The sequence below is a fragment of the Necator americanus genome, chromosome I (genome assembly GCF_031761385.1).
Source record: "Necator americanus strain Aroian chromosome I, whole genome shotgun sequence".
Lineage (NCBI taxonomy): Eukaryota > Metazoa > Nematoda > Chromadorea > Rhabditida > Ancylostomatidae > Necator > Necator americanus.
The window spans coordinates 33,307,776-33,332,711 of record NC_087371.1 but is presented as its reverse complement, the minus strand read 5'-3'; the positions used below and the strand labels follow the sequence as shown (position 1 = coordinate 33,332,711).

General features: G+C 40.1%; 3 protein-coding genes across 6 annotated transcripts; 2 read left to right on the top strand and 1 right to left on the bottom strand.

Moving 5' to 3' along the window:
* Nucleotides 1–1,863: 1,863 nt before the first annotated feature.
* Nucleotides 1,864–6,806, bottom strand: RB195_007645 (uncharacterized protein; the record flags this gene model as incomplete). Its single annotated transcript, XM_013437868.2, has 14 exons — nucleotides 1,864–2,018; nucleotides 2,362–2,521; nucleotides 2,726–2,893; nucleotides 3,102–3,188; nucleotides 3,468–3,530; nucleotides 3,587–3,722; nucleotides 3,782–3,912; nucleotides 5,350–5,427; nucleotides 5,506–5,591; nucleotides 5,648–5,793; nucleotides 5,861–5,988; nucleotides 6,395–6,510; nucleotides 6,585–6,676; nucleotides 6,754–6,806. The coding sequence occupies 14 exons, from the start codon at nucleotides 6,804–6,806 to the stop codon at nucleotides 1,864–1,866; spliced, it is 1,599 nt and encodes a 532-aa protein (XP_013293322.2).
* Nucleotides 6,807–8,473: 1,667 nt separating this feature from the next.
* On the top strand, nucleotides 8,474–11,957 carry RB195_007644 (uncharacterized protein; the record flags this gene model as incomplete). Of its 2 annotated transcripts, XM_064181384.1 has the most annotated exons (10): nucleotides 8,474–8,520; nucleotides 8,586–8,646; nucleotides 8,745–8,804; nucleotides 9,653–9,736; nucleotides 9,797–9,859; nucleotides 10,778–10,877; nucleotides 10,929–11,042; nucleotides 11,383–11,492; nucleotides 11,698–11,784; nucleotides 11,838–11,957. In XM_064181384.1, the coding sequence occupies 10 exons, from the start codon at nucleotides 8,474–8,476 to the stop codon at nucleotides 11,955–11,957; spliced, it is 846 nt and encodes a 281-aa protein (XP_064038176.1). The 2 variants fall into 2 exon arrangements, with proteins under 2 accessions (XP_064038176.1, XP_064038177.1); XM_064181385.1 differs by lacking the exons at nucleotides 10,929–11,042; nucleotides 11,383–11,492 and having other exon boundaries at nucleotides 10,778–10,891.
* Nucleotides 11,958–14,248: 2,291 nt separating this feature from the next.
* On the top strand, nucleotides 14,249–24,616 carry RB195_007643 (uncharacterized protein; the record flags this gene model as incomplete). Of its 3 annotated transcripts, XM_064181382.1 has the most annotated exons (12): nucleotides 14,249–14,306; nucleotides 15,100–15,194; nucleotides 15,300–15,424; nucleotides 15,564–15,631; nucleotides 15,785–15,858; nucleotides 15,921–15,976; nucleotides 16,039–16,120; nucleotides 16,185–16,344; nucleotides 17,490–17,617; nucleotides 17,704–17,824; nucleotides 22,943–22,974; nucleotides 23,822–24,616. In XM_064181382.1, 12 exons carry the CDS (start codon nucleotides 14,249–14,251, stop codon nucleotides 24,614–24,616), a joined length of 1,794 nt encoding a protein of 597 aa, XP_064038174.1. The 3 variants fall into 3 exon arrangements, with proteins under 3 accessions (XP_064038174.1, XP_064038175.1, XP_013293324.2); XM_064181383.1 differs by lacking the exons at nucleotides 22,943–22,974; nucleotides 23,822–24,616 and adding an exon at nucleotides 17,909–17,985; XM_013437870.2 differs by lacking the exons at nucleotides 14,249–14,306; nucleotides 15,100–15,194; nucleotides 15,300–15,424; ... (6 more) ...; nucleotides 17,704–17,824; nucleotides 22,943–22,974 and having other exon boundaries at nucleotides 23,849–24,616.
* Between the last annotated feature and the right edge of the window lie 320 nt (nucleotides 24,617–24,936).

Genomic DNA, 24,936 nt, shown 5'->3' with positions numbered 1-24,936 from the left:
TTTGATAATCTTAAAGGCGGCATACCATTAAACTGGCTTGGTGAAGGAACAAAGATCTTGTTTTTCTCATCTTTATCACTTACTCTGATTACACAGGGCCGATTTTACACTATCTCGAGACTTTTCAACAGGTTAATTCAACCATTTTATTATGAGGATATTCCTCTCTAGATTGTGATCCTACAATTGCCAACAAAATAATCTTTCATAGCTGGCCTTTTTTTTTGAACTGACTGTGCCACTTCCATGCATAGTAAAGTCAAAATGACATGAAGCAATGTGCATTTGCGTAAACGGGTGCGCTCGAAGCGACGCGGTGGAGAGAGCGGTTAGAGTCGAGGTGGGACCATCACGAAATACAACGAGAAATGGTATCAGCAAAGGTCACTGTAGATTCTAACCGCTACGCTCCACCGCACCGCTTCCAGCGCAACAACTTACGCAACTGCACCATTCTTCATCTTTTTGACCATACTATATCTGTGCACAATACTACTGAGCCTTGCCAGCTTGGTGCACCTCAAAGTCTAAAATAAACCACTTGGTTCACAATATGCACGAAAGAGACTGCACTGTGTTGCTTTTTGGTTACTTGTTGGTCTCGTTTTGTTGATTTCTTTATGTTCGTATTGATTTCCATTCTTTCTTTCCTTTGTTCTTGTTTAGCCACTACGAAACGCATGAGAAATAAAGAAAAAAGAACAATCAAGTGGTGATTCCAGCCTGAAGCCTAAGCGCTGCTGATACTGCTTAGGACCTTTCACGCACATAATTGTTTCTTTTATCATTAAGAACTTGTGATTAGAATTTACTCCCTTTTAAAGAGTACGTCACCGAAGTAGTGTAAAACACATCCCACTTTCTGTTCATGTCTCTACTGTCAGATTCAAAACGACGAACGAACAGCTGCATTGATAGAGATTATTTCTGATGTAGCTGAATTATTATTGTCCTGCTTTTCCTGCCTTTCTTCTACACGCCCTCTTACATGTCCGGAGATCTAGCACATACGATCGAGGGGAATCCTTCAATTCATCTAAGCCTGAATGCAACAAGCAAAAATTCCTCAGTGTCCGCAACATTAATGTGACAGTCAGAGCTAGCAATGGTCATACCTCGCTCGCAACCGTTTCCGTTGTGTGATTCCGTCCACTTCTTCCTAATTGCCGTAAAAACGGCCTGGAAGATGCGCGCGTGCACAAGGCTGGTGCGCTCCAATCGAACTCCTTGTGGAAAATAGTGCGCCGGAGCTCCAAGCCGTATCTTCCTGACCGTTTCATACGGCACTTAGGAAGAAATGGACGGAATCACCCTTTTCCCAATAATCTACGATCCCGTATACGAATACTCCACCAGAAATCCGTGCCACTCCAGATTCGTCGAGTGATGCCTTTAATTGTTACCCGCTGTTCTCACTTTCGCGTCTACGCGGTGAATTTAAGAGAGAGAAATTCACTTGTTCTTACCTTATAACCGAGGAAAGTGTTTCAACAATACAATCACTGTGCAAGAGTGATCCATAGAGTTATTCTACAAATCCTGCTCAGACCTCAGCGTCAAGCTTTAGAATAGAACAAAGTCCTACCACGTCCATCGTAGTGATAAGTGTCAGTTTTAGCAAGGCTCTGCAAGGATGTCCACGATGTATCAGTGTAGTTAGATCGAGAATCAAGACGGTAAAAACGGCTAAAACCTGACGCTTTGCATACAAAGCGGTAGTTTAAACAAAATTATGAGCCGGACTGTTGCTTATCGCAACAGGTACATAACCAATACAGCATAAGCAGCAGATAGCATAAGTAATATAAATGAATAAAATGTGAATAAAACATTTATTAAATCATTTATTCTCCAATTCAAAAATCATAACGAAAATATCCTCGGCAAAATCATTACGAGCATGCCAAGAATAATAAGCGGCCATGAGATCCCACGCTCTTTCCATGGTTGCATTTGATACGATGGGCACTCACCGCATTTCACACGTTCAGGCAAATTAAGAATGGCATCGCGAGCACCTGAAGAAGAGACGGTATGTTTCATCCGAACAAAAATCTGTTTTAATGGTAGGAATTCGAGAAGAACATGTGATGGATTTGTATATGAACAAGTGCTTTTTTTATCCAAGAATATCCAGGAAACCCCCTATCCAGGAAATAACTCTATAAAATCCTAAGGTTCGATCGCACTAGATTAGGTTGGAAAATGATGCGAATTACGCAAAACACGTCTAACGTCTGGATGTAAGTCTTAGCCCAGGCATTACATTTAAACAAATTAGTTGGGATGAGTAACTGCAAATCATCCAGCCATGGGCAGCCGGCTATGAGGACATAGTTTTCAAAATTTAGTTGAACATACCTTCCCAGTGATGCGGTCCAGTGATTCTGTAAACGTAGGGAGCACAAGGACCAAAAACTGTAGCTATTGCAAGCGAAGTATCTTGGAAGAATAAAGGAAAGAATCGTGGTTGACACCCAATAATCCCAGCCAACTCATCCATAAATGGTATGTAGTCAACCTTAAATATATGCAAGTTGCCATCCACTTCAACAGCAAATGAATAGTTCTTATTTATTTATTTATTATTACGCTCAATGGCGTTCCAAAAAGATGTGCCGAGGGTTCTTATCAGAGCATCTGATAAGAACGCTTGGCTTATTCTTTTTTAGATCTGAAAAATTGTACAAGAATTGCACAGCACCTTCTCTCGCACTGTCCTTACCTGTAACGTATGCCTACGACTGTCTACGTATTGTTTTCTCATTTTATCTCGTTTGTTGACAACATCTTTCCTCATTTCGGATGGACTGGGTAGTACTGATTCACCAGAGAGCACAGAAAAGAAGACACGTGCTTGCATTTCTGCTACCGGCATAATCGAGCCAAGAGGCTGAAAAGACGAGTGGGAAAATAGGAGAAATTTACGTGATTGCTGTCAAAACATCGCCTTTTCTCGGGCGTATGAAGAGTTCCTATAATAGAAGTAGAAGTCTAAGTAGAAGTGAAACAAAAATTCTACTTCTTGCTTATTTGGTCACGATTTCTATTCGTGCACCTAACATCAAACAGAAAAATAACTATCCTGAGTAAACGTGAACCTGTATCAGTCCTATGACAGCGAAAGTGTTGTGAGGTTGGTCAAGAGGGAACATGTATTTGTAGAGCTCCACTTGATTTTTGTTGACCTAGGAAAATAATTAGTTACCGAAACTTAATGAACTGACAGCGTTTCGAAACGTCATTAACAAATAAGCCATCATAAAAACGCAAGAAGTGTGGAAATGGAGAAAACAACAGAGTAATCAATCTCTGAAATTTGAGAGTCCAAGCGGTTAGTACTAGCACAAGATTCAAATTGAATTTTGTAAAGACATGAACTGGATCGAAGAGAACCTTCGGTTCTAGTATTTCTTCCAAATAGGCTTTACTAAATGATAATGATTCTCACTCCTATTTACACCTACTTTGATGAGCTGCCCATCCTCGACCATTGGGAATGTGATGTCGTATCCCGTCGACAAAACAACCTACGAAAAAACGTTAATTGCTGAAAAAAAGGAGGAAAACAGGACACAAATTTTACATAATCGATATCTTCCGCTTTGGACCCATCCGTAAAGTGGACATCCTTCTCAGTAAATCGATCGATGTTCGGTTTCACCGCAATAGTTCCGCTAGCGATACGATACGGCAGTTCATCATTTTGCGTTGCATGAGCTCTAGGATGATGAATTTATTCTATAATTTCCAAACACTTTAATGGTACTAATGAACCAACCCAAACACATTGTGTTTTGGTTGAAGACCGTAAGCGACATGGTCAAAACGGTTGTTGATCATTCTTTGGGCGTACCATTCACGAATCGATTGTGGAATGGAGAACACAATGCTGTGAATGAAACGTCTAGCCTGCAAATAAACAATAAACAAAATTAAGCTAGTAGATCTACAGGGATTTCCATAATGAGTTATTGGCTACAACTATTGAGGGGTTATAAATAGTCGGGCCAAAACGACCCGAAGCTCAGTGCAGACACGTTAGCGCGTGCGCTCGGGGCGGTGAGGTGGACGGAGCTGTTGGAATCGAGGTCGGATCCTCATCAACTCCACTTACTGTTGCAGTCCGAGTGAAGATAGCTTCCACCTCGTTTCCAACCACTCTACCGCAGCGGTTCGAGCGCAGCCGACTATGAAGGATAAAAGTAAAGTTTCTGGCGTTAATCAATTCGCTTGGGATGCGCCCCCACGTTCACTTCAATTCAGAATCGTTTGAGGTTTACGAACGTGTATCTGGCCTATACAATGACTTGCGGCTAGCCGATGTGTCAAGTCAGTGTTTTTATCCTCCCAGACAAGTCTGGTACCAATTTATCGACCCCGGAGGGATGAAAGGCTTGGTGAGCACTAAGGCGGGTTCGAACCTCCGATCGATCGTGCAGGAAGCGGAACCTCTAACCGCTGCACTACACCCGCCCCATCTTCTTTATCTATTTGTAATTCTATTTTTGGATTTGTGATGCAGTGTTTTTCTTCGAATTGCCTTTTTCCGTCTCCTAAGGTTATAGTATTCTCAAAACGGCATGAAGCACGTACGCAATTGGGCCTTCTTTCGAGGCGCTTCTTTCTTTTGCAGCTAGGAAGGTGCTGAAACCCTTGCTGGCACCAGCTCCTATCGATCGTGCAGGAAGCGGAACCTTTAACCGCTACACTACACCCGCTCCATGCAATGCAGCCATGCAGCCGACTATACTGTACATAATCACGGGGATTTATTAAAGGCAGCACACCACGAATCTAACATGTCGAAGAAATCCGCAGGAGAATCCACAGTTACAGTTGTAGATTGCGATATAAAGGGTGGTTCCGCTCATATCTCGCTGGTCGTCGTAAGAAACGGTGTGGAAGACAACGTTTTTAAGCTTAACTTTAGTTGCAACAGTGGGACCTTGTGCGCATCCAAGTGCGATCGGTCGAAGATGAGTGATGTCTTCTCACCACCCTATTCAAGTACAATCAATACATAAGCTGCTGAGGGGACCGAACGTGTGCACACAGGAGCGTTCTAATGTACCTCGTAGTGACCAAAGTGGTTCCCACGTCGTCTTTTGCGACGATCAGGGAGAGATGAGCGGATCCACCCCGGATTCCGCAACTTATAACCCCATTTGTAGTTTTCCACGCGGACTCCTTCACCAAGTCAGATTCATGGTATGTTGCCTTTAGAAGGAAAAGTATGAGAAATTAGCAATTCCTCCCAAAAAATCATATCAGAACTCCATGCTTATTACGACAGAAGGATGGCAGTATATTCGAGCATAGAGGCGTTCGCACATATACTCAACTTACCATGCAAATGTCCAACGGTAAACCACGTGTATGTATACGATTCACTACCCATGCTCCTCGTCGTGTAGATAGATAGACCTGGACGAAAACATCTGCTGACTCCTCTACTGAGGTAGTACATGGTCCTCTAGGGATATCTGACGAGAATCTACATACCTGTTCGGCTACTCGGCTCAGTTCCACAGCAATATCAGCTCCAGAGTTCCCAATACCAACAGCGACTACTCGTTTATCCTCGTATCCTGGAATTTTATCCAGAACATTGCACCTATCGGTTAAATGATAAATAGGCACCAACCATTTGGTTCCTTGTAGTCATGTGAATGCAGAATCCTTCCCTTGAAATTGTCCTGGCCTGGCCATTTTTCTGGCCAATGTGGAACTTTATGGTGTCCAATGCAAAGTAATACTGCATCGAAAGTATCAGTCTGATTTGCACCGGTGCTAGAATATTACAGGATCACCTTGCGATTCTAGTTTTAGTTCAACAATCCGGAAAATTATATACGACCTGTCGTTGTATTCCAGTAGCCATTTTCCTCTAGTAACGTATTCTGGAGCTTTTTTGATACTAGTGACTTTGTGGTTGAATTTGACATGTTTGGAGAGTTTATAGTGTTCCGCATAGTCTTGGAAATACTGAAATTGAGAAAAAATAAAAGAAGAATATCTCGCTTGCATCTCGATGTCCGAGCATTTGCAATGAGACGTAACATATTGATTGATTTCAGGGAAAAATAAAGCATACGCTTTTGTGTTTGTAATAATCCCTAAGCAACTAGAGCCCAGAAGGTGTTCGTATATCCTTTGAAGTAAAGGCTGAGAAATGAGCGTGAAGAGGGGAATTTATCCCTAAAAGGTGCGTTGTTCGAAGAAAAGAAAAGAAAAAGGAGTAATAGAATATCAGTAGTGAGTAGTTGGTAGCGCAATAGTGGTATTGTGATTAACTACACTTCATCCGGCATTCCAGAAGTTTATTATTTCCATAAGTGGAAGATGACGGCTAACCTCAGACTTTTATAACTATGTACAAAAAGAAGCAAACCTCGAGAAGTTTCTGATTGTGCATGTAGTTGGCAAAATGAGGCTTAGGTGGAAAATCGCTGTATGCGCTCATCTCTTTAGACGAATTGATTACGGTGGATTTCATCACGGATGCTTCTGAAGTGCATGAAACCATCAATAAGGTTGGTGTCTCGGCTTCTGAACCGATCATCAATCCATGTTTTCCTCACCTTCGCTATCTTGTGGCTTGTAGTTCCATAAACCACCTACTTTGTCGGTCATTTCAAAAACGACAGGTTCAAAACCGTACAGCAACGCATGTCTGTGAGCATTATTTCATTTAAAATTCATTCTTTTTTCTTTTTGTACATATTTGTACAATTGTAAACTAACGCTCACCTTGCTGATGGCAAACCGCTTGGCCCGGCACCAACGATGGCGACGCGTTTCATCTTTAATTCATAACTATCACATTATTCTCGTGAATAAAATTATCAAATCCAATTGTTTAGGTACCAAAACAAAGTATATAAGCAATAAACAAAGTAAATAAGTATAAGTATAATATATAAGATATTGACGACATGGCTCCATACATTTTTTTCAAATGAATTTGTGCAGAATATGTTCATAAGCGCACTGCAAACTTCTCATTCTCAACTTTCTGCATAAATTATCCAGTAATAAAATTGGAAATTTGGCTCTTAGATGGAGGAACTACGGACACAAAAGATCACGCTATACTCCTGCCATGATTTGCCAGAAGGTTCTCAAAGATGGTAAGTCTCCTTTGTGAAGGCAGAACCCAATCTACAGTACGCGTAAAGCTCCCCGGACCACATTTCGTTCTGCTTTTGTAGTCTTTTATCATTTTTTTTCGTAAACTAACGCATGATTAGGCTTAGATAGTATCAAAAATATCTTTTTCATTGGTTTTATCGTTTATTTGCTCCTAGAATGCCTCTAAAACCTTATCTTGTAGATTTAATTTCTGATTTACCTTTGTTGTCTTTTTTTCCATTTATTTTACTTCTTTTTTTTTGGTGTGGCTGTGGATTATTAGCGTTTTCTATGGCCGAAACTAAAGTAAAATCCCAAAATCTGTCGAAGTTAACCATGCACAATCACAGAAAACTAGGAACTTGGCCGAGATTATCTGGAATCAAGAGAATTTTCTGGACTAACGAAAAAGCGCTTTCTCCGTATCAATGTTTAAAAGATGAAAGTCGAATTACCAAAAAAGAATGGAACAAATCAGAGCTCTACAAAGTTAGATTTTAGAAGTCCCGTGCGATGCTCTAAGTTAGCGCATATTTCTCAGTAAGCCCAAGTAATATAATAAATGTCTCTGAATACGTATAGCGCCCCGACGACAAAAGCGGAGTTACGTCCAAGTCGCACCTTGAGCACATGCTATAACGTGCTAACAAGACAATACATTGTTAGCCATTGTATCGGAGAAAAAAAAACTTTCCGAGAATAAAGTATGAACTAAAATATTTTACTTTCAACCAGAATTGACACAAAACCAGTAGTTCTACATATAAATTTTTGAATACATGTGAGCGCTCAATTAATTTAATAAAACTAAATTAAAACATAAAATAAAGTATAAAAAATTCAAATTCAATAAATTTTTGATAATGGTTGTGTCTCTGTCCCATTTGACGTTTTAGAAAAAGTGCAAAACTGGAGGCGAGATCCTCAAAATCTGGAAGAACTTGTTTGTGTTCTGACTTCCTTAATTGTGTGAAGATCGTAAAACAGTTGAAACTCGTAAATATGGAGATGAGAGCGTAATTTTGGGAGAAAGTGGATGTAACAATGTGCTGATAAGATACTATCATCCTGAGTTGGCTGCAAGTTGCGATAAGCGAAAAAAAGGCATAAGTTTCACGTTTATCTCCGCTTGGAACTGTTCCCGAGAAAATGATCTCGTTGTAATAAGAAAAATGAGGAAGTAGATTTCTTCTTTTTCAAATTTTCGAGATCGCCAAAATTTTCGAACTGCTACAGTACACGGCGATAACGATACTGTAGCATATGTAAACAATTTAGATGAAAACAGATGTAGTGAGGTTTATTCATATTCTCGTAGTGAACACAGGCAGGTAGCAAAATGCTTGCGGCAAAAGAAAACTTTTATGAGGGAACTGCGTATAGAAGGTAAGTCGGCAATTGATACGTATACGAAAAGAATGGACGACATAACTCAATCCTTCTTCGTTCAGCTCAGAAAGTTGCACAAATGGCAGTAGTTTAATAGAAAGTTTGAGCGGTTCTACTGATTATGTGAGTTTTTTTTTAATGGGTAGTTGGGAAATGTTGTGATGATGGCACAGTGGCATAAGTGAGTGAATTGAAATTAGCCCGAAATTACATACTTATAGGAATCTGTCCTTGCTGGTCATCGCCATTATCCCAGTGAGCCAACCCAATGGTCATTTCCAGTGAGTTTTTTGTATTTATTTTTGAGTGATTAATTTCATGGAAAAGATCTTAGCTGCAGCAGTCGTCTTGTAGAATGTTAGACGAAAACGGTCTTAAATTCATCACCCCATGAATCTGGGATGGTGCGGGTTTCAGGTGTGTTATGCCTATACGGAGTCGTAGATTATGGAGAGAAGTGTGATTCCGTCTATTTCTTTCTAATTTCCGTAAAAAACGGTCCGGAAGGTACGACTTCGAGCGTTCCGGCGCGCCATTTTCTACAACGAGTTCGATTGGAGCGCGCCAGCCGTATGCGCACGCCGCATCTTCCGGGCCATTTTTTACGGCAACTAGGAAGAAATGGACGAAATCACCCTCCTCTCCATAATCTACGAACCCGTATAAGAACTCTCCACCTGAAATCCGCACCATCCCAGTTTCGTGGGGTGATGCCTTTAAATGACTACCACAATTGGTTTTGGTTGCAATCGTCGATATCCGCTTCCCATTCAATCATTCTCATTTCTTAATCCTACTGCCTCCTGCTCTCAAGTTCCACGACAGTAAAAAAGAACAAAAGAAGAACGCGATGGCACTAACGACATCAAATCGAGTCGAATGGCAATTTATAAGTAACTTGTAACGCCGTACATAACTCTTTGTTAAAGCAGAGAATGTAATTTGTAATGTTTATAGAACTTCCCGATTTTAATAGCAACGCTCTGTACTATAATCATATTAGAGCTTTGTTATTGTGCATTATCATTCCGTTGGTCTTCCTGTGGTTGTTTCTCCGACGAATTTGGCCATTTAATTTTTAAGAATGCTCTCAAATCATCTGCTCATTCCTGAAAAATGTTCATTCCAGGATTCCGAAATCAGTGACCCCGTATACGTCCGCGACAGTAGTGTTTCATCAGTACTCCCTCCACTTCCAAGGGTCGATTCTGAGGTACGCTGCATTTCGTTTTTTTTTTGCCTCTAAGATCGATCGACTTTCACTTCTTTACAGTCCAATTTAAATCCTGATGCACGTATCGAAGAACATTTCATAGGTGTTCGAACAAGTGAAGAGGTGAGTATCGTTCAAATGCAGCATACGCCGAATCTGACTTTATGAGAGGAACCGCGGGAAAACCTAGTTCTAGATTTTTTTTATATTTTTTTCTAGGGGTTCTAGATTGCGGGATCCAGGGTGGTTCCGCTCGCCTTTCGCTAATTGTCGCAAAACAAGGCGTGGGAACAGTTTTAATTCCTACTTCTTCAGTTCAGAAGTACTTCAGAGCGCGCATCTTTTTACACTTTCCGGTGCTCTCACGAGCACATAGGGGGTGTTCCACGCCTTTTTCAACTGCGAGAAGGCGGAGATTTTCGAAACGTTCCAGATCCTGTAAGCTACAACGCCATCTCCAGCTTTTTCCGCGGTTTCCCGCTGAATTCCACATCAGATTCGTGGTATGCTGCCTTTAAAGGCATCACCCCACGAATCTGAGGTGGTACGGATTTCAGGTGGAGTATTTGTATATATAGATTATGGAGAAGGGTGATTCCGTCCATTCCTTCCTAATTGCAGTAAAAAAAACGGCTCGGAAGATACGGCTTCGGGCGTTCCGGCGCGCTACTTTCTACAACGAGTTCGGTTGGAGCGCGCCAGCTTTGTGCACACGCCGCATCTTCCGGGCCGTTTTTTTACGGCAATTAGGAAGAAATGGACGTAATCACCCTCTTCTCCATAATCTACGAACCGTATAGGAAGTACGGAGAGTAGCGCGTTCGGAAAAAGGTTTTCTGCACGATCGATCGGAGGTTCGAATCCGCTCTAGTGCTCACTAAGCCGCTAGCCTCTACAAGTCACTGTATAGGCCATCTACACCTTCGCAAACCTCTAACGATTCCGAATTGAAGTGAACGTGGTGGCGCATACCGAGCGGATTGATTAGCGCCAGAGACTTCCTCCTTCATCCTTTTATCCAGAAACACTACACTTCTCCAGGCCGCTGCTGCCGTGAAACCGGACGATTTTGCGCTCTACTACAAGAATGAGTCTTGCAAAGAAGTACGTCCATCAATTCCTCTCTATCTCGTCCACAGAAGTACGAAAAATGAGGTAAGTATGTATGGAAGGAATGTAGTTTTTCTTACAGTTTGGAAAAACCTGAAATTACAAGCGCATCTTACGAAAATTCCGAGACCAGATATGATGACTGGTTGCAGGCTTGCGTGTTCTAACATGTTCTTACTTGTTTGGAAGATAACAGGTAAGTACGTTACAGGTGTACATCAGGCTTTCACTCCGGCCTCCACCATTGGATAACAAGTAAGAACATGTTGGAACATGTGAGTTTGCCGGGAAGTCATCAGGCATCCAATGATTGAAACGTGAGTGGAAGCCTGACGTATACTTATAACGCTCCTACCTGTTATTTCTCAAACAAGTAGGAACATGTTAGAACGTGTAAGCCGTGGAGTTATGATGAGGCTTACATGTTCCAACACGTTCCTACTAGTTATCCAATGGTTGGAGACTGGAGTGGAAGCCTGATGTGCACCTGTAACGTTCTACCTGTTATCTCCCAAACAAGCAAGAACACGTTATAGTTGGGTCAAAACGACATGAAACACGGACTGTTGCGCAAGCGGCCGCATTCGGAAGCGGTGCGGTGGAGACAGCGGTTGGAATCGAGGTGGGACCACGACGAACAGCAGAGGTGTGTGGCGGTAGCATGGATCCTTACACGATCCCAACCGCTACGCTCCACCGCTCCGCTTTGAGCGCAGCCGCTTGTGCAAATGTCCGTGTTTCATGTCGTTTTGACCCGACTATGACGTGTACACCCGCAAGCAAGTCATTATCTGAGGTTGTGGAACTTTTGCAGGTTGCGAACACTATCACTCTCCCTTCAAAATCTTTAGGTGTTTCATTTCCCTGTACGACGATTAGATGAAGACAATGGTTCACAATGGTGGCACGTAGAAATTGGCAGCAACAAATTGCAATCAGTAAGGCTCCCACCACGAATATACCTCGATTGGAAATCGATTATTGATTTCAGTTCCGGCAACTGTCCGACCTTGTACGTTGCTATCACCTGTATCGGTTCACTGACGCTCGAAGCGGCCGTATGGAGGTGTTCCCTTTGTGGAAGGGAGGTGTTGTAGACGATTTCGAGTAGATGTCCGAATTACATTCAATTAAATGCATTTGTATGGTTACGTTACAAATGAGACAGATGTGTTTCTGAGGGAACTGAGCAGAATAGTTTAGAAGAAAATAAAGGGAAAATTCATTACAAATTCCTTACTACACGCAAGATTCCTTCTAGTGCGTTGCGGAGGACTCTAACCATAGCCTCGGTCGGTTCCTAACAATTGTCTTGCCTACGGAAATTTTCATGATAGCGGTTTAAATGCTGCCTTTCTTAAATAATCTTTTTTATTCAAACTCATTATCGTCAGTAATTATCGTAGTGACTGACAGGTTTATTTTCTACAGCGAGTTCGATTGGAGCGCGCCAGCCTTTTGCACGTGCCGCATCTTCCGGGCCGTTTTTTGAACATCCTTCGATGAACCCATTTCCTTATCTACTCTCGCCCACTGGAGTTACCAGATCTTTAATTCTTTAAGTCGTTAAGAACATTATATCCTTTTTTCCACCGCAGTTTCGTTTTATTGGGTTACCCTAGTGGTCAAGTACTACCTTTCCTGTGTTTCCACTTATGGAGTGATTTACACGACAATACCAGGAGGCTTACATATCTTACTAGAGAGAAGACAATACATTGCTGTACTCAGCTATCAGAAGAAAATGCTAAACTAGGTCAACAGTTCGTAACAATTGACAAGGAGAATAAAACTGAAGAAAAACGAAGGGGAACAAAGAGAAGCAAGATCATAAAGTTTGTTAAATAAATAAGGAGAGATGACACCTTGAAACGTCTGTCCAGTGACCGGATCCAGTGACCGGAGGGCAACGAAATAAATTAACAGGTAATTGTGATCTACCCTTCTAACACTTCCATTAGAATTTGAGTAAAATTGAAATTAAGGAATACTATCGAATATATAAATGACTGTAGGAGATGCATCTATTTTACGTCTAAGGACAATGATGCTTATTTAATCATTTTTCTCTTATTTCGACGATAAAATATTACATTAAACTAAAGCGAACGGACAAAATTTTTTAATGTAAAATCTAGATATCGAACCAGAAAAGAATTACAGAAATAATTCCGTGAAGAAAAGATTATAAACTATGAATTTTTGTAGAAGTCCTGGTACTGTTCCTTTGTTATACTCTTCAACGCTCCCTTCTTGCTTATTTTACTTGTTTATTACCACTTATGTGGTTTTCCGACTATATCGTTCGTTCCTTTTTGACAATGGAATGCCCCATTTTGTACAGGACGTTTCACTGATATGCGTACACGAGATGATGACAGTTTTGCGATAGTGCGATAGTACTAGGACATAATACGAACAATTGTTCTGTAACTCACCGCAATATTTTTTTTTTACATTTTCGAACATTCCTATTTCTGTGCCTTTTACTCGCCCTATCCTGAAATTTCGTCTTTATTAGGCCGTACAAATGTGTAAAAGCCTGAAATTCTTGTGAACTACTCCGAAAATCAAGGCTATCACTTCTGTAACACTTTTTCTCTTCTACTTCTACACTTCTTTCAGATCCATTCAGTTTTCTTTTCAAATTTTCATTTCCCTTTTTTAAAGTCTCCACAATTGCTGAGAACCCGCAAATGTTTCCTATTAAAATGACCGATTTTTTGATTTACTCTTTCATCTATTTGGGTAGGAACAACTACATATTAATTTCTATTTGCTGCTTTTCACAATAATTTCATTTACTTGTGGAAAATCTCCTACTGCTGTCTCAATAGAGAAATACTGCTAGTTAATAAATGAATAATTTAAATAAACACATCAACAATAAGCAAGTTAAATACTGATAAGAGTTGAAAGGCTCACTAAGAAATTTATGAATTTATTTATGGAAATAAAAAGAGTATGTAGATAGAACTGAACGATATAATCGTTCAACTCTATCTACTATTTTTGTTTTTTTTTCTCAGATTTTAATTTTTTTTCAGAATCCTGTTTGCAATATCAATTTTCGATTTTTCCTGCCGGTCTTCTAACTTCTTGAAACCGTGTTTTAAGGAAATAAATTAATTTATTGATTAAAAGCAGCTAAAAAAAAATCTTAAAAACCCGCTGAATTTTAACTAAAAATGTTGCTCCGGGCTACAGTGGTAGTAAAATAAGCCTTGACTATGTATTTGTCTGTTAGCTGTGATTCTTTCACTACAATAATTTTCAGAAAAATCTTTCTTCTTACATGGGATTCATTAGCAAATAAAAGGATCCGTTGCTAACTTTTCAGAAAATTGAAGCAATCATTTCTTCGAGTTTTTTTTTAGTTCTACACCACTTGGAACTCTTCAGATGTTAATTTTTGCCGTGTTAGTAGTCTTCGCATTTGCTGAGAAACAGCAAACAATCGGTAGGTTCTTCCTTATTTCTTAGCCATAAAGATAAGCACTTTGACATGATGGGTCAATCCGAAACCATTAGTGGTTTTGTTTGTAGTGATGTTATAGAGTTGATTGCAGGGAAAACGGCTGATGACGGTTGAGGGAGAATTTTTCTAGAAATACCGCAAAAAAAACCTTTCTAGCAAGTGGTGCCAATTCACATCCTGATATCGTCTCAGGAAAATACATATTTGAGGCGTAAACGCTTCATTGCTCTTCAAACTTCCCTATACAATAATTATAAATAAAAAAAACGTGGATGTATAATGAAAACAATAATATGAATATAGGAGATTTAGGTCAAATCAAAGAGATCAGTATCGCAAAAGAGGAAGAACTTCTTGAAAAAGGCTCATTTTATGCCAAAAATAAGCAAAAATGAGGTGATAAATCGCGGCAAATCCAAAATCGGATTTCATAGTTGTTTGCCAAACATTTATAGAAAAAAACTCAAAAAAAAACCATTTCCGTAGAAGCTTCCGAGACATCATAGTAAAGTTCAACAGAGTAAATGCGGGCAAAATATATTTTTAGATATATTTTGCCGTATTATTAATATTAAAATATATTAAATATTAAAATATATTAAATAAGCTATGTTTCAGCAGGCGATTTACCTAACTGTGAATCAGAAGTTCAAAAATTTAAAATTTGATGAAGATTCGATTAAAAATTCTGCTTATTGTCTAATAACATGGATATCAAGGAAATTCAAAATTTGCTACTACTTCTTCCCTGATCTTTTTCAATCTGGAATTTAAGAGGAACTTCTGGACGAACAAATACCGGATTTTGCCCAACGGCTTACAGGTCAAGTTCTTGTGGATTATGTCAATGAACACCAAACATTTTTCAAGGTAACTCAAGCCTTCGATAAGTACACAGAAGATATTCTTCAACCGAATTTTATTTGTTTCTTGAGAAAAAAGTAAAGGATTCTAATGAAATTTTAACATTTTCAGGCAGAATATACGCCAAATTCTGAAAGAACTCTAAAACATCGTTTAATGAATTTAAAGTATATGGCCAAACCAAAAAAAGAAGAAATATTGAAAATTGAGGATTTTGATGAGGAGCTTCCTGACAGGTAGTTTTAAAAATATTGATGCGATTTTTTTAGCACAGTTTTAGCAAATGAAATAATCTTTTGGTACCCACGTAAAAAATTTTTAGGCGTGCTTCAGATGTTTCACATGTATTAGAAACTTTCCATTCCCGAATTTCAGTTTTGATGCTCGGGAAAAATGGCCAGAATGCACTTCAATAGGCTACATCCGTGACCAATCTGACTGTGGTGTGTCATATAAAAATCGTTTTTGCTAGCAATTCCATCCATTAGTTAGAAGAGAATACACATGGTTTAAATCCTCTCCTCTAGAAATTATTTCAAAAAAAAAAGCTCCTGTGAACCTCTTCTATGGAAAATCTGTCAACGATTTTCCTTAAGGATCAGATTGGGCAGTAGCATCAGCGGAAGTGATGTCAGATCGAATTTGCATACAATCGAATGGCACTAGAAAGGTTCACCATATACAGTAACCCCGTAAGAACTAACATTAACAAATCTCCTAGTTTTTTTTAAGATACTGGTATCCGATGCAGATATTTTTGCTTGTTGTGGAATTCGATGCGGAGTCGGGTAAGTCAAGCGGATATCATTAAAAAATTCACTTCCCTCTTTAATTTTTCCTCTGCATGTAGATGCGTTGGAGGTTCTCCGATACAAGCGTTCCGCTACGTAGAACGAGTAGGTGCATGCACTGGCGGACGATATAGGGAGAAGGTCAGAAATTGTTGGATTTATTTATCCTAAGTAATCGGCTTTTTAAATCATACATTTATTTAAGAATGTGTGCAAACCGTATCCGTTTTATCCATGTGGTCAGCATCAAAATCAAACCTACTATGGACCATGTGTCGAAGGAAACTATACTTTTAACGTTCCAAAATGTCGAAAGATGTGTCAGCTTAAGTATCTGGTTCCCTACGAGAAAGATAAAATTTACGGTAAGATAGCATTCAAAGTTCTTATGTATGTCATACATTGAAAGCAAAATTTGCTATTATTGGGAGGAGACATATGTAAATAAGGATGCAACATCCACACTTATGTCCAGTCGCGAGACCGCGACGCGTCCGCTGTAACTCATTCGCATCCGTCATCTGCTGGACACTCTCACTTTACGTCTCACTTTGCCTCAGCCCATGTATTTGTGCACGTGCCACGTGTAAGCTCATTCGCACAGCATTCGTTTTGTCGTTTCGCCTTCGTTTCGATTCGAAAAGAAACACATCCGCCTACGCATTGCGTGCTCGACAAACACTGCGTGCACATGGTTGTACGTGGTAGATGGTGACAGGAGAAGTAAGGTCGGATTAAAACGACTGCGACTAAGAATTCGACAAAATAAAGGGATAGAAGGATTTAGCACCTGGCGTTGTTCTACCCGCTTAGGATGCGCCACCGCGTTCACTTCAGAATCGTTTGAGGTTTGTGTCCGGCCTATACAATGACTTGCGCGGTGCAGCCGATTTATCAAGCCAGTGCTTTTATCCTCCCAGACAAGTCTGGTACCACTTTATCGACCTCGGAGAGTGAAAGGCTCGGTTGACACTGAGGCGGAATCGAACTTTCGATCGATCATTCTTCAGGTGAAGCGGAACTTCTCACAGATTGCGCTACGCCCGCCTCTTTGATTCTGAAAAAAAGATGTATTTATTTACGATCATCGCTTTATTTTTTGAAAATATTGAAAGATCATTAACTGTAACTCTTTTTTTGGGAGTGTAAACGCGAACAGAAAATAGTTAGGATCTGTCATAATTTTTTCTTGTGCCATTCCATTGCTTCATCAGCTTACATGAAACCCGGTGACAAAACTTCGGCAGCAAATCCCTCTGTGCATCTTGGTCCCTCCTTCGACTATAACTTTGCCATTTCATGGAAAATCTGGGTAATTATGGCAATTCTTCTAGAACTGATTCTTCTAGATGCTGTAAAAGCTGACCGGAACGAGTTCGGACGCTGTGCGCACAGCTCGCTGCCATTTTCTTTTAGGATCTAAGAAAAAAAACTTACATATGTTGTGATGCACAGATTTTCGGCTATGATTTCGCCGGCAGATTCTATCTCTTACAATCGTAAAATTTAGGTGACACATCGTATTTTTTACCAAAGAACGAGAAGCTTATCAGATACGAGATCCTGAAGAAAGGTCCAGTTGTTGCCCAATTCACTGTTCATGAGGATTTTATTCACTACAAAAAAGGAATTTATAAGGTTTTTTCTCTTCTATCTGGATTATAAGAATTTTTTAATCGATGAAAAGCAAGATACTGTACTAATTTTAAAAAGATTATTTTCAGCACAAAGCCGGTGGAGCAGTAGCTCTACATGTAGCAAAAGTGATTGGTTGGGGTACAGAGAATGGTACAGATTATTGGCTACTGGCTAATTCTTATAATGTGGATTGGGGTGAGAATGGTGGTAAGCTTATTTTTTTTATTTTAAAGTTAAATATTTATTATTGATAGAAAACGTTTCTGAAATGTGTAGCAGTGAAACATTTAGGCTATTTCCGTTTTCTTCGTGGAAAAAATCATTGTGAAATTGAAAGTCAAATGGTGGCAGGAACAATGAAATTATAAATACATATGTTGCTACATAGCTTCTGAATTCAGTTTCTTTCTCGTTTATCTTTTAGTGTTCAGCAATTTCGAATAAAATTTTGTGTGGTCCGATGTAACAGCTCTGAATCTATGTATTGTATTGACTAACATAGCTGTGATACGAGAACTGCGGAAGTTTTCGCAAATATTTCGTCGAATTACTGTCAATTTCTTGCATTAGCTCAACCCGTAGAAGCTGCGTCAACATTTTTCGGCGGTGCTTTCATTTGAAAAAGTGCTTCAAATCTATATGTATCTGTGACGAAAGAGCATTTTCACATAGTTTCAAACTTTTCCAAAAGTTTGTTAGATGAAAAACTGTTCTGCAGCATTGCTTGGAAATGAACAAAACATCAAATGGATCGTCCACATCGTAATGATCCACATAAGAACAGGACGAGTTATGACGATCTGAAATGGAACTGACGAGAAGCATTAGGCTGCATCATAAGCTTTAATTGATATCATTTGCTATGTCATAAAATAAAAAAAAATCCCTTAGCAAAAAAAAATGAGAAGGATATCTTCACTCGTAAAATGATTGATGTACGCATTGGTTGTGAATAGCCTCATAAAAATCTGATCCTCATTTATGGATATCTTTGTTCTTTTAGAATCCACTGATTCCACTGTTCATTCAGTTCCTGGTTGCGGTATCAATAGTTTCGAACTTTCTTTTTGAACTTCTCTATTTTTAGAGACTATTCTTGGCTTGCATTTTTCTAAATTTAAGTCAATCTCTACAGTTCTACAAGCGACGAGGATCAATTCTCGCAATGCAGACAATCCTCAAAGGAGTAAAAGCAATGATCTGTTACCTTAACACTACAGTCCCTGTAGCTGCATGTCCACAATGGCTCCGGTTCCAATGGAATTCGGCTGTGATTTAGCTACTAGTGTAGCGGGAATGATCGCTGTCCACTTTTCTCTTACTTACAATGAGATCATGGTTTTATTAATATTTTATATTTATTTGTATCATTATTATTTTATATTATTATTATTATTCAATTATAACTAATACAATTTATTTATTATTACTTACTTCATATTATTATTATTTTATATTTTATTTGTTTATTTTACGCATTATATTTTATTTCATATATTTTTATAATTTCTCTATTTCACTACATTCACAGAATCTCCAGATGGTTGCTCCAATTAGGCCTTTTCGAAGGCTCAAAAACAATAAAATATAGATTTACCGCATTCTTATGTTCCGATTTTTCGGTCACAATGCTCCGACTGTGCTGACGTTCTGCTTTTCGTTCTAAAATCCTTCTCCGGTTCTTCTCCGTCAACCTCCGTGGAAGTTAATTTTGTTTCTCTTTTTTCTTCTTCTGTGTCACTTATTAGAAACAGTAATGAAATTAATAGAGGAATCAAAACGAAAAAAATTATTTTATCTCCGGTCTAACTGCATCTTTTTGTTTCTAGTTTTTATCTCTCGTTTTTATCTCTTATTCATTACCTCGAAAACCCTGCTACGCTTCTTCCGGAAGTTCTCTTTCAAATTACCTTACTCCAATTGATCCACAATTCCAATCACAGACTGGTCATATATTGTTAACCTATTTATTTATTTGCATGCACCAATGGTGTACCAGAAATATACACTTCATGGTACATATTCTTAGAAAGGCTTTTTGGTCTTGGTAGAAACATTTTTTTATTGATGTGTGAGCCAAATAATTGACTAACATAGCTTTTTTTCCAAAACAGTTTACTTTCATTCAAGATGTTTCCAAAGAGAATTTCCATTCACCATCAGAGATTAAATTTAATTGACTGTTGAAAATACTGATTAATTATTCCCTGTCCTGGATCGACAATGGATCAAGATGAGACTTACCTCAGGTGCCCCCCTGTTCTCCTCTTTTAAAAATCAAGCGAACTACGAAAAGTTTGTGAGCTACAAGCACATCCAGCTCTTCTCCTCAAATCCTGTTTACATCAATTTTCATAAATCCAATTTAATAAATCGTTAACGTTTCCGCGACAGACGGCTGCCTTAAGAAATCCCATCTTGTTGGCATCGTTATGTACAACAACGATGTCTCAGGATATAAAATCGCTGATCACGACTAACCAGTTCGGATAGTGGTGAACGGAGACAAACAAAACGACGTATAAGGCTAAATTTACTCACCTTCATAGGTGAAGTGTAATCGCCAGCTACAACCCGCCCAGCAGAGTTATCATCTGAATATGCTTTAGAAATAAAAAGTTCCCTGCCTAATCTCCGCCCATCTATATAAAATGTGAGCGCAATGTACGGAAAAGGAGTTTCATCCACCCACATCCCAAGTATATTTATTTACTGAATTTATATTAAAACGATTTCTTCTTCACTTTTCTTCTTTTTTCCTTCTTCAACTAATAAAAAATGAGTTTAGCTGTTTCTGCTGATATGGTAAAGTTCTCAAGTCCCTTTTTTTCTTCAAAATTCCCGTACCACATAATTGAGATTTTAAAAAGCTGAGAAGTTCTGTGGTACGTGTGAGTATACGATCTGTATAACTTTCACAGTTTTTTTTCTGGCGAAAATTACCCAAATATTGCTAAAAGATGCTGTCACCCAACACACCGCCAAAGCCCAATCCGAGTAGGTCAAATACCTAGAGAAAGCTTGGAATCATTGGTAACAACTTTCCGTTTCGTCATGCTGAACTCCCGGACATTGTCGACCTCAAGTACCGGGGGACTCGGTTTCAATGGGCCGTTCACGTGAGACATCATGCCCAGCAGGATATGGAGCAGTGACGAATGTATGGATTCTGTGCGACCTATTGTTGTAGATCGGGAAGGTTGGGCAGAGCTGTGTTCAAGGACGACGCGCCTTGGCGAATATGCGGGCAACCGCTTCAGGCGATGACACCAGCTTGCCGTTTAAAATGCATTTGATTGGCGGCAAATATCGTAACAATCTATAAGGCCGGGGGAAAAGTTAGTCGGTATGATATTAATCAAGATAGCTCTCATAACCTGGTCTGAATAGAAGATATTGTCTTCACTCCTTTAGCTCGCTTTCATAAGCATTGGTTTTATGATTCGTTCGGAGACTCTATCCCTTCGTTTTGTGCGCGTCACGTCCGCGCATACGCATTTATAGTCGTGTAAAAACGACATGAAACGTGGTGCGATTACGTGAGATTCTGCGCTCGAAGCGGCAGGGTACAACCAGCAATTGCGATCAGGGTGGAACTTTTGCCTGCTCTCTCATCTCTGCAGTCCGGCAACATCCCCCGCCTCTCTACCGTTGCAACTGCACAAGATTTCAGATCGCTTTGACTTGGCTATGCTATGTTTCTTAATTTCGCCGTGGTCCGCAATTGCAGAAATCCAATTTTCAAGTCAATAAATAGCACTTCTGCAATTGCGGACTGCGGCAGAACAATTCCCCTGCTCTTCGTGTTAGCGTTCCAAAAAACAATAGACTTGACATAAACAGCAAACTAAATCAAAATTTATCTGATCGTCTCGCCAACAATCTTCCTGAAACTCTAAGAACACAATCTCAGTAGATTCAGCCGTTGAAATACTCTTTTCCATTTATATTTTCATCTGAATCAATAGTCTCTTTGTAATTGTTGAGGAAATTCTCATTATTTCAGATTAGAATGAGTGCTTTGTTCGCTTGTTGGGTTACCGTCGTTGCAGGAGTAATCACAATAATTTGCGCTGCCAGTATTACCTATATTATTCATGACATTAATACCTTCTACAGCATCATTACACACGATCTTAATGAATTCAGGGTGGGATCTCAATCACTTTACACATTTTTTCATGTGCATACAGTTCATGTAAAACGTATTGTGATACGACGTGACACCTTCTTGGTGAAGACGTGCGCTTAGCTCTTCCTACAGTGAGAAGAAAACACCACACTTCCTTTTTTTTGTTTTTTGCAGTCTTTCACTGTTTTTTTTTTTCATAATATTGCGTGAGTAGGCTTGCGTAGTCTTAAAATGACCTTTACTAAGACGTAGCTTTTCTTATTAGTTCGTTTAAGTTGTAGCCAAGATTGCTATTGATCTTTCTTTATTAAGAGCTAACGTTTTGGCGTCATCGCCTTCGTCAGAGCCTGAAGAATCGAACCCATCAGTGATTTATCCTCTCAAGCGCCTTATCACCCTACAGGAAACACACAACCGATAGACAAATTCAAAGAACTCAGAGATCTCAAAGACCCAACGTCATGGGGGATGTTCCGTCTACTTTACATATCTGACATGAGCTGAGTGGTACGGAGCTAGCGGATCTACAGAATGACGTGAGTGTTGTGGAAATAGCACCAGCGAATCTGAAGTGTCAACTGGTGCGAAGTTGCGCATAATCTGCCCAAGTGCCAGCTGCATGGTTCGTCCAGATAACAAAGAGAGTGATTGCATGGTATCAGGACTGATTCATCGTACCACGTTTAGGACGTGTGGTGACGATTACAGTCCGGAGACGTGACGCCCACTGTGTATTCCAGTAAAGGAGCATCTAGATGGACCCGCAAAATCTGAACTCTCCACCTCGCACCGAGCACACCGTAGAATAAAACTCAAAACTCCGAAATAGAGATAGAAGATACAATCCTTCGAGTCCGAGATCATAGCACGTAGAACACCGGAGGCATTTTGGATAAACGCCAAAAGTTCAAAAATGAACAGGAAGGATGAGTGCATTGCGATCACAAACAAACAATCCCGTATCAAGGCCTATGCGGGTTTTGATCTACGATGCGGCCCGTCCGGGCCCTATAAGAAACCCTTGTGACCCACAGTTGTGGTACGTGGTGGTCTGTTGCGTTACCTACCAGATCCAACAAATGGGGTAAGCAGTACCCGCTGTGTTGTTCGTTAAGTATGCTTATTGTTTCGATGCTTTCTGTGGGGTGATGAGGCGCTTGAGATTATAAATCACTTATGGCTTTGATTTCCAGGCTTTAACGCTGGAACGTTAGCTGTAAATAAGGTTCCAATCTTGCTACAGCTCAAGCAAACCAATAAGAAAACTTTTCTGTTAGTTTTATCGTCTGTTTTGTTACTAGGATGCCTCTAAGATATATATATATATATATATATTCAATTTCTGTGCCATTTTCGTGTGTAATTGTGAGTGATTAGCTTTTTGTTGTAATCAAAATCATAATGAAATCCCAGAATCAGTCCTAGAAGAAGGCTAATTGTGCAGAATTAAGCAGAAAATGATGCAAAAATCCAATCCCTGCAAAGTGAAGTCTTTGAGATGCGCTATAATTAGGAGAAGCTTTTCAACCAGCGAGTAGAAATTCCCTTCATATTATGATACAAAAGAGTTTATCATGTGCAATTACACAGAAAAAAATTAGAGAGAAATCAAATCATACATGCGGTAGTCTGAGCCAGCGCTGCGACCAACCATCACTTTTGGATGCTCGGCGAAGGGATCTTCGTCACTTGCGCTGCACACCATGAGCCAGACCACCTTCTCCTGGCGAGGCTCCAGCTCCCTATCGCATTTATAGAGTAAATCCTTACAAATTAAGATATGGAGGTATCGTTGAAGCAAAACAAACAATAGAACTAATGTGAAAGGACTTTACTAATATTGTGACTTTACTCGTGGATGAAAAACTTTGAAACGTGAAGGGAAAAAATGTTGTTTTGTGTTTTGTTGTTTTCCGCATATTGTAAGGAAAGTTCAGTGCATATCTCCACCAAGTGCGCACGTCGCGTGGTCCAATTACTGCACGTTTTATGCCGGCTGTTTGCATAGTACTATACTCTATGTTGGAGAAAACTCGAGATTTGGGACTGATCCAACGCTCAAATTCTTTCAGGAAGCGGCCAACACTGCATGGAAGCAAATGGAGTTCACAGCACCACGTCAATATCGAAACAGACGACAGATCTTTCTGCCAAACTTGTGGTGCTCTTGCACCACTGCCCCAAACAACTGTCCTCCAGGTCCAGCAGGACCTCAGGGGTTACCAGGACTTCCCGGTTACGATGGTAAGGATGGGCAACCGGGAAAGGATGGTAACAAAGGCAACTACAGCAGTTACCAAACAAGAATCAATAATGGTTGCGCCAAGTGTCCACACGGACCACAAGGACCACCTGGTCCAGCAGGCGCCGCTGGATCACCAGGTCAACGCGGTTTACAGGGTCCAGTGGGGGCTAGGGGCATACGGGGGCCACTCGGGCAACCTGGCACGATGGGAGACCCAGGACCACCGGGAATACCTGGCTCACCGGGTTCGTATGGATCTTCCGGTGCTCCAGGAAAACGACTCCGTGGTAAAATGGGTCCTATTGGACCCGCTGGTCCTCGTGGTCCAGAAGGAAGTCCAGGAAGTGTCGGATCACAGGGATTGCCCGGTTTGCACGGTGGAATTGGCTTGGTAGGTCGACCTGGACGACCTGGAATCCCTGGTGAAGATGGAATTCAAGGTGTTCCAGGAGATGCTGCATCGCCAGGGCCTGATGGCGGGTATTGCCCTTGTCCTGAACAGGAAGATAAGGAAAGACAATTAGGCCATCCTATGCGTCTCGTATCGCTGTCGAGGAGAGTCCGATTGAGAGAAACGCGGAAAGTGCGGGCAAGGAAAGCGTCTCACAAAGTAAGGAAATAAATAGTCCGTGAACCGTTCAGAATTCATATTAAATCATAGTTTCGTGAGTCAGATTTTCGTTTTTGAAGTGTTGTACAAGCGAAATTTCTAAATGGATTTATTTGTCAACGACTCTGGCAGAAGCATTTTGACATGAGCTTCTTTGATTTGTCCAAGGAGAATGGGCAAAAATTACCTACTCAAATATTTTACACTTAGTATTGCTTAGTACATATTTAATATCGAATATTTCTTTTGTTTTGTGCTGCAATTATGTGAAATTTGCACATGCCACATAAACGATACAAACAACACGTACTCTCGATTTTTTTCTTTTCAAA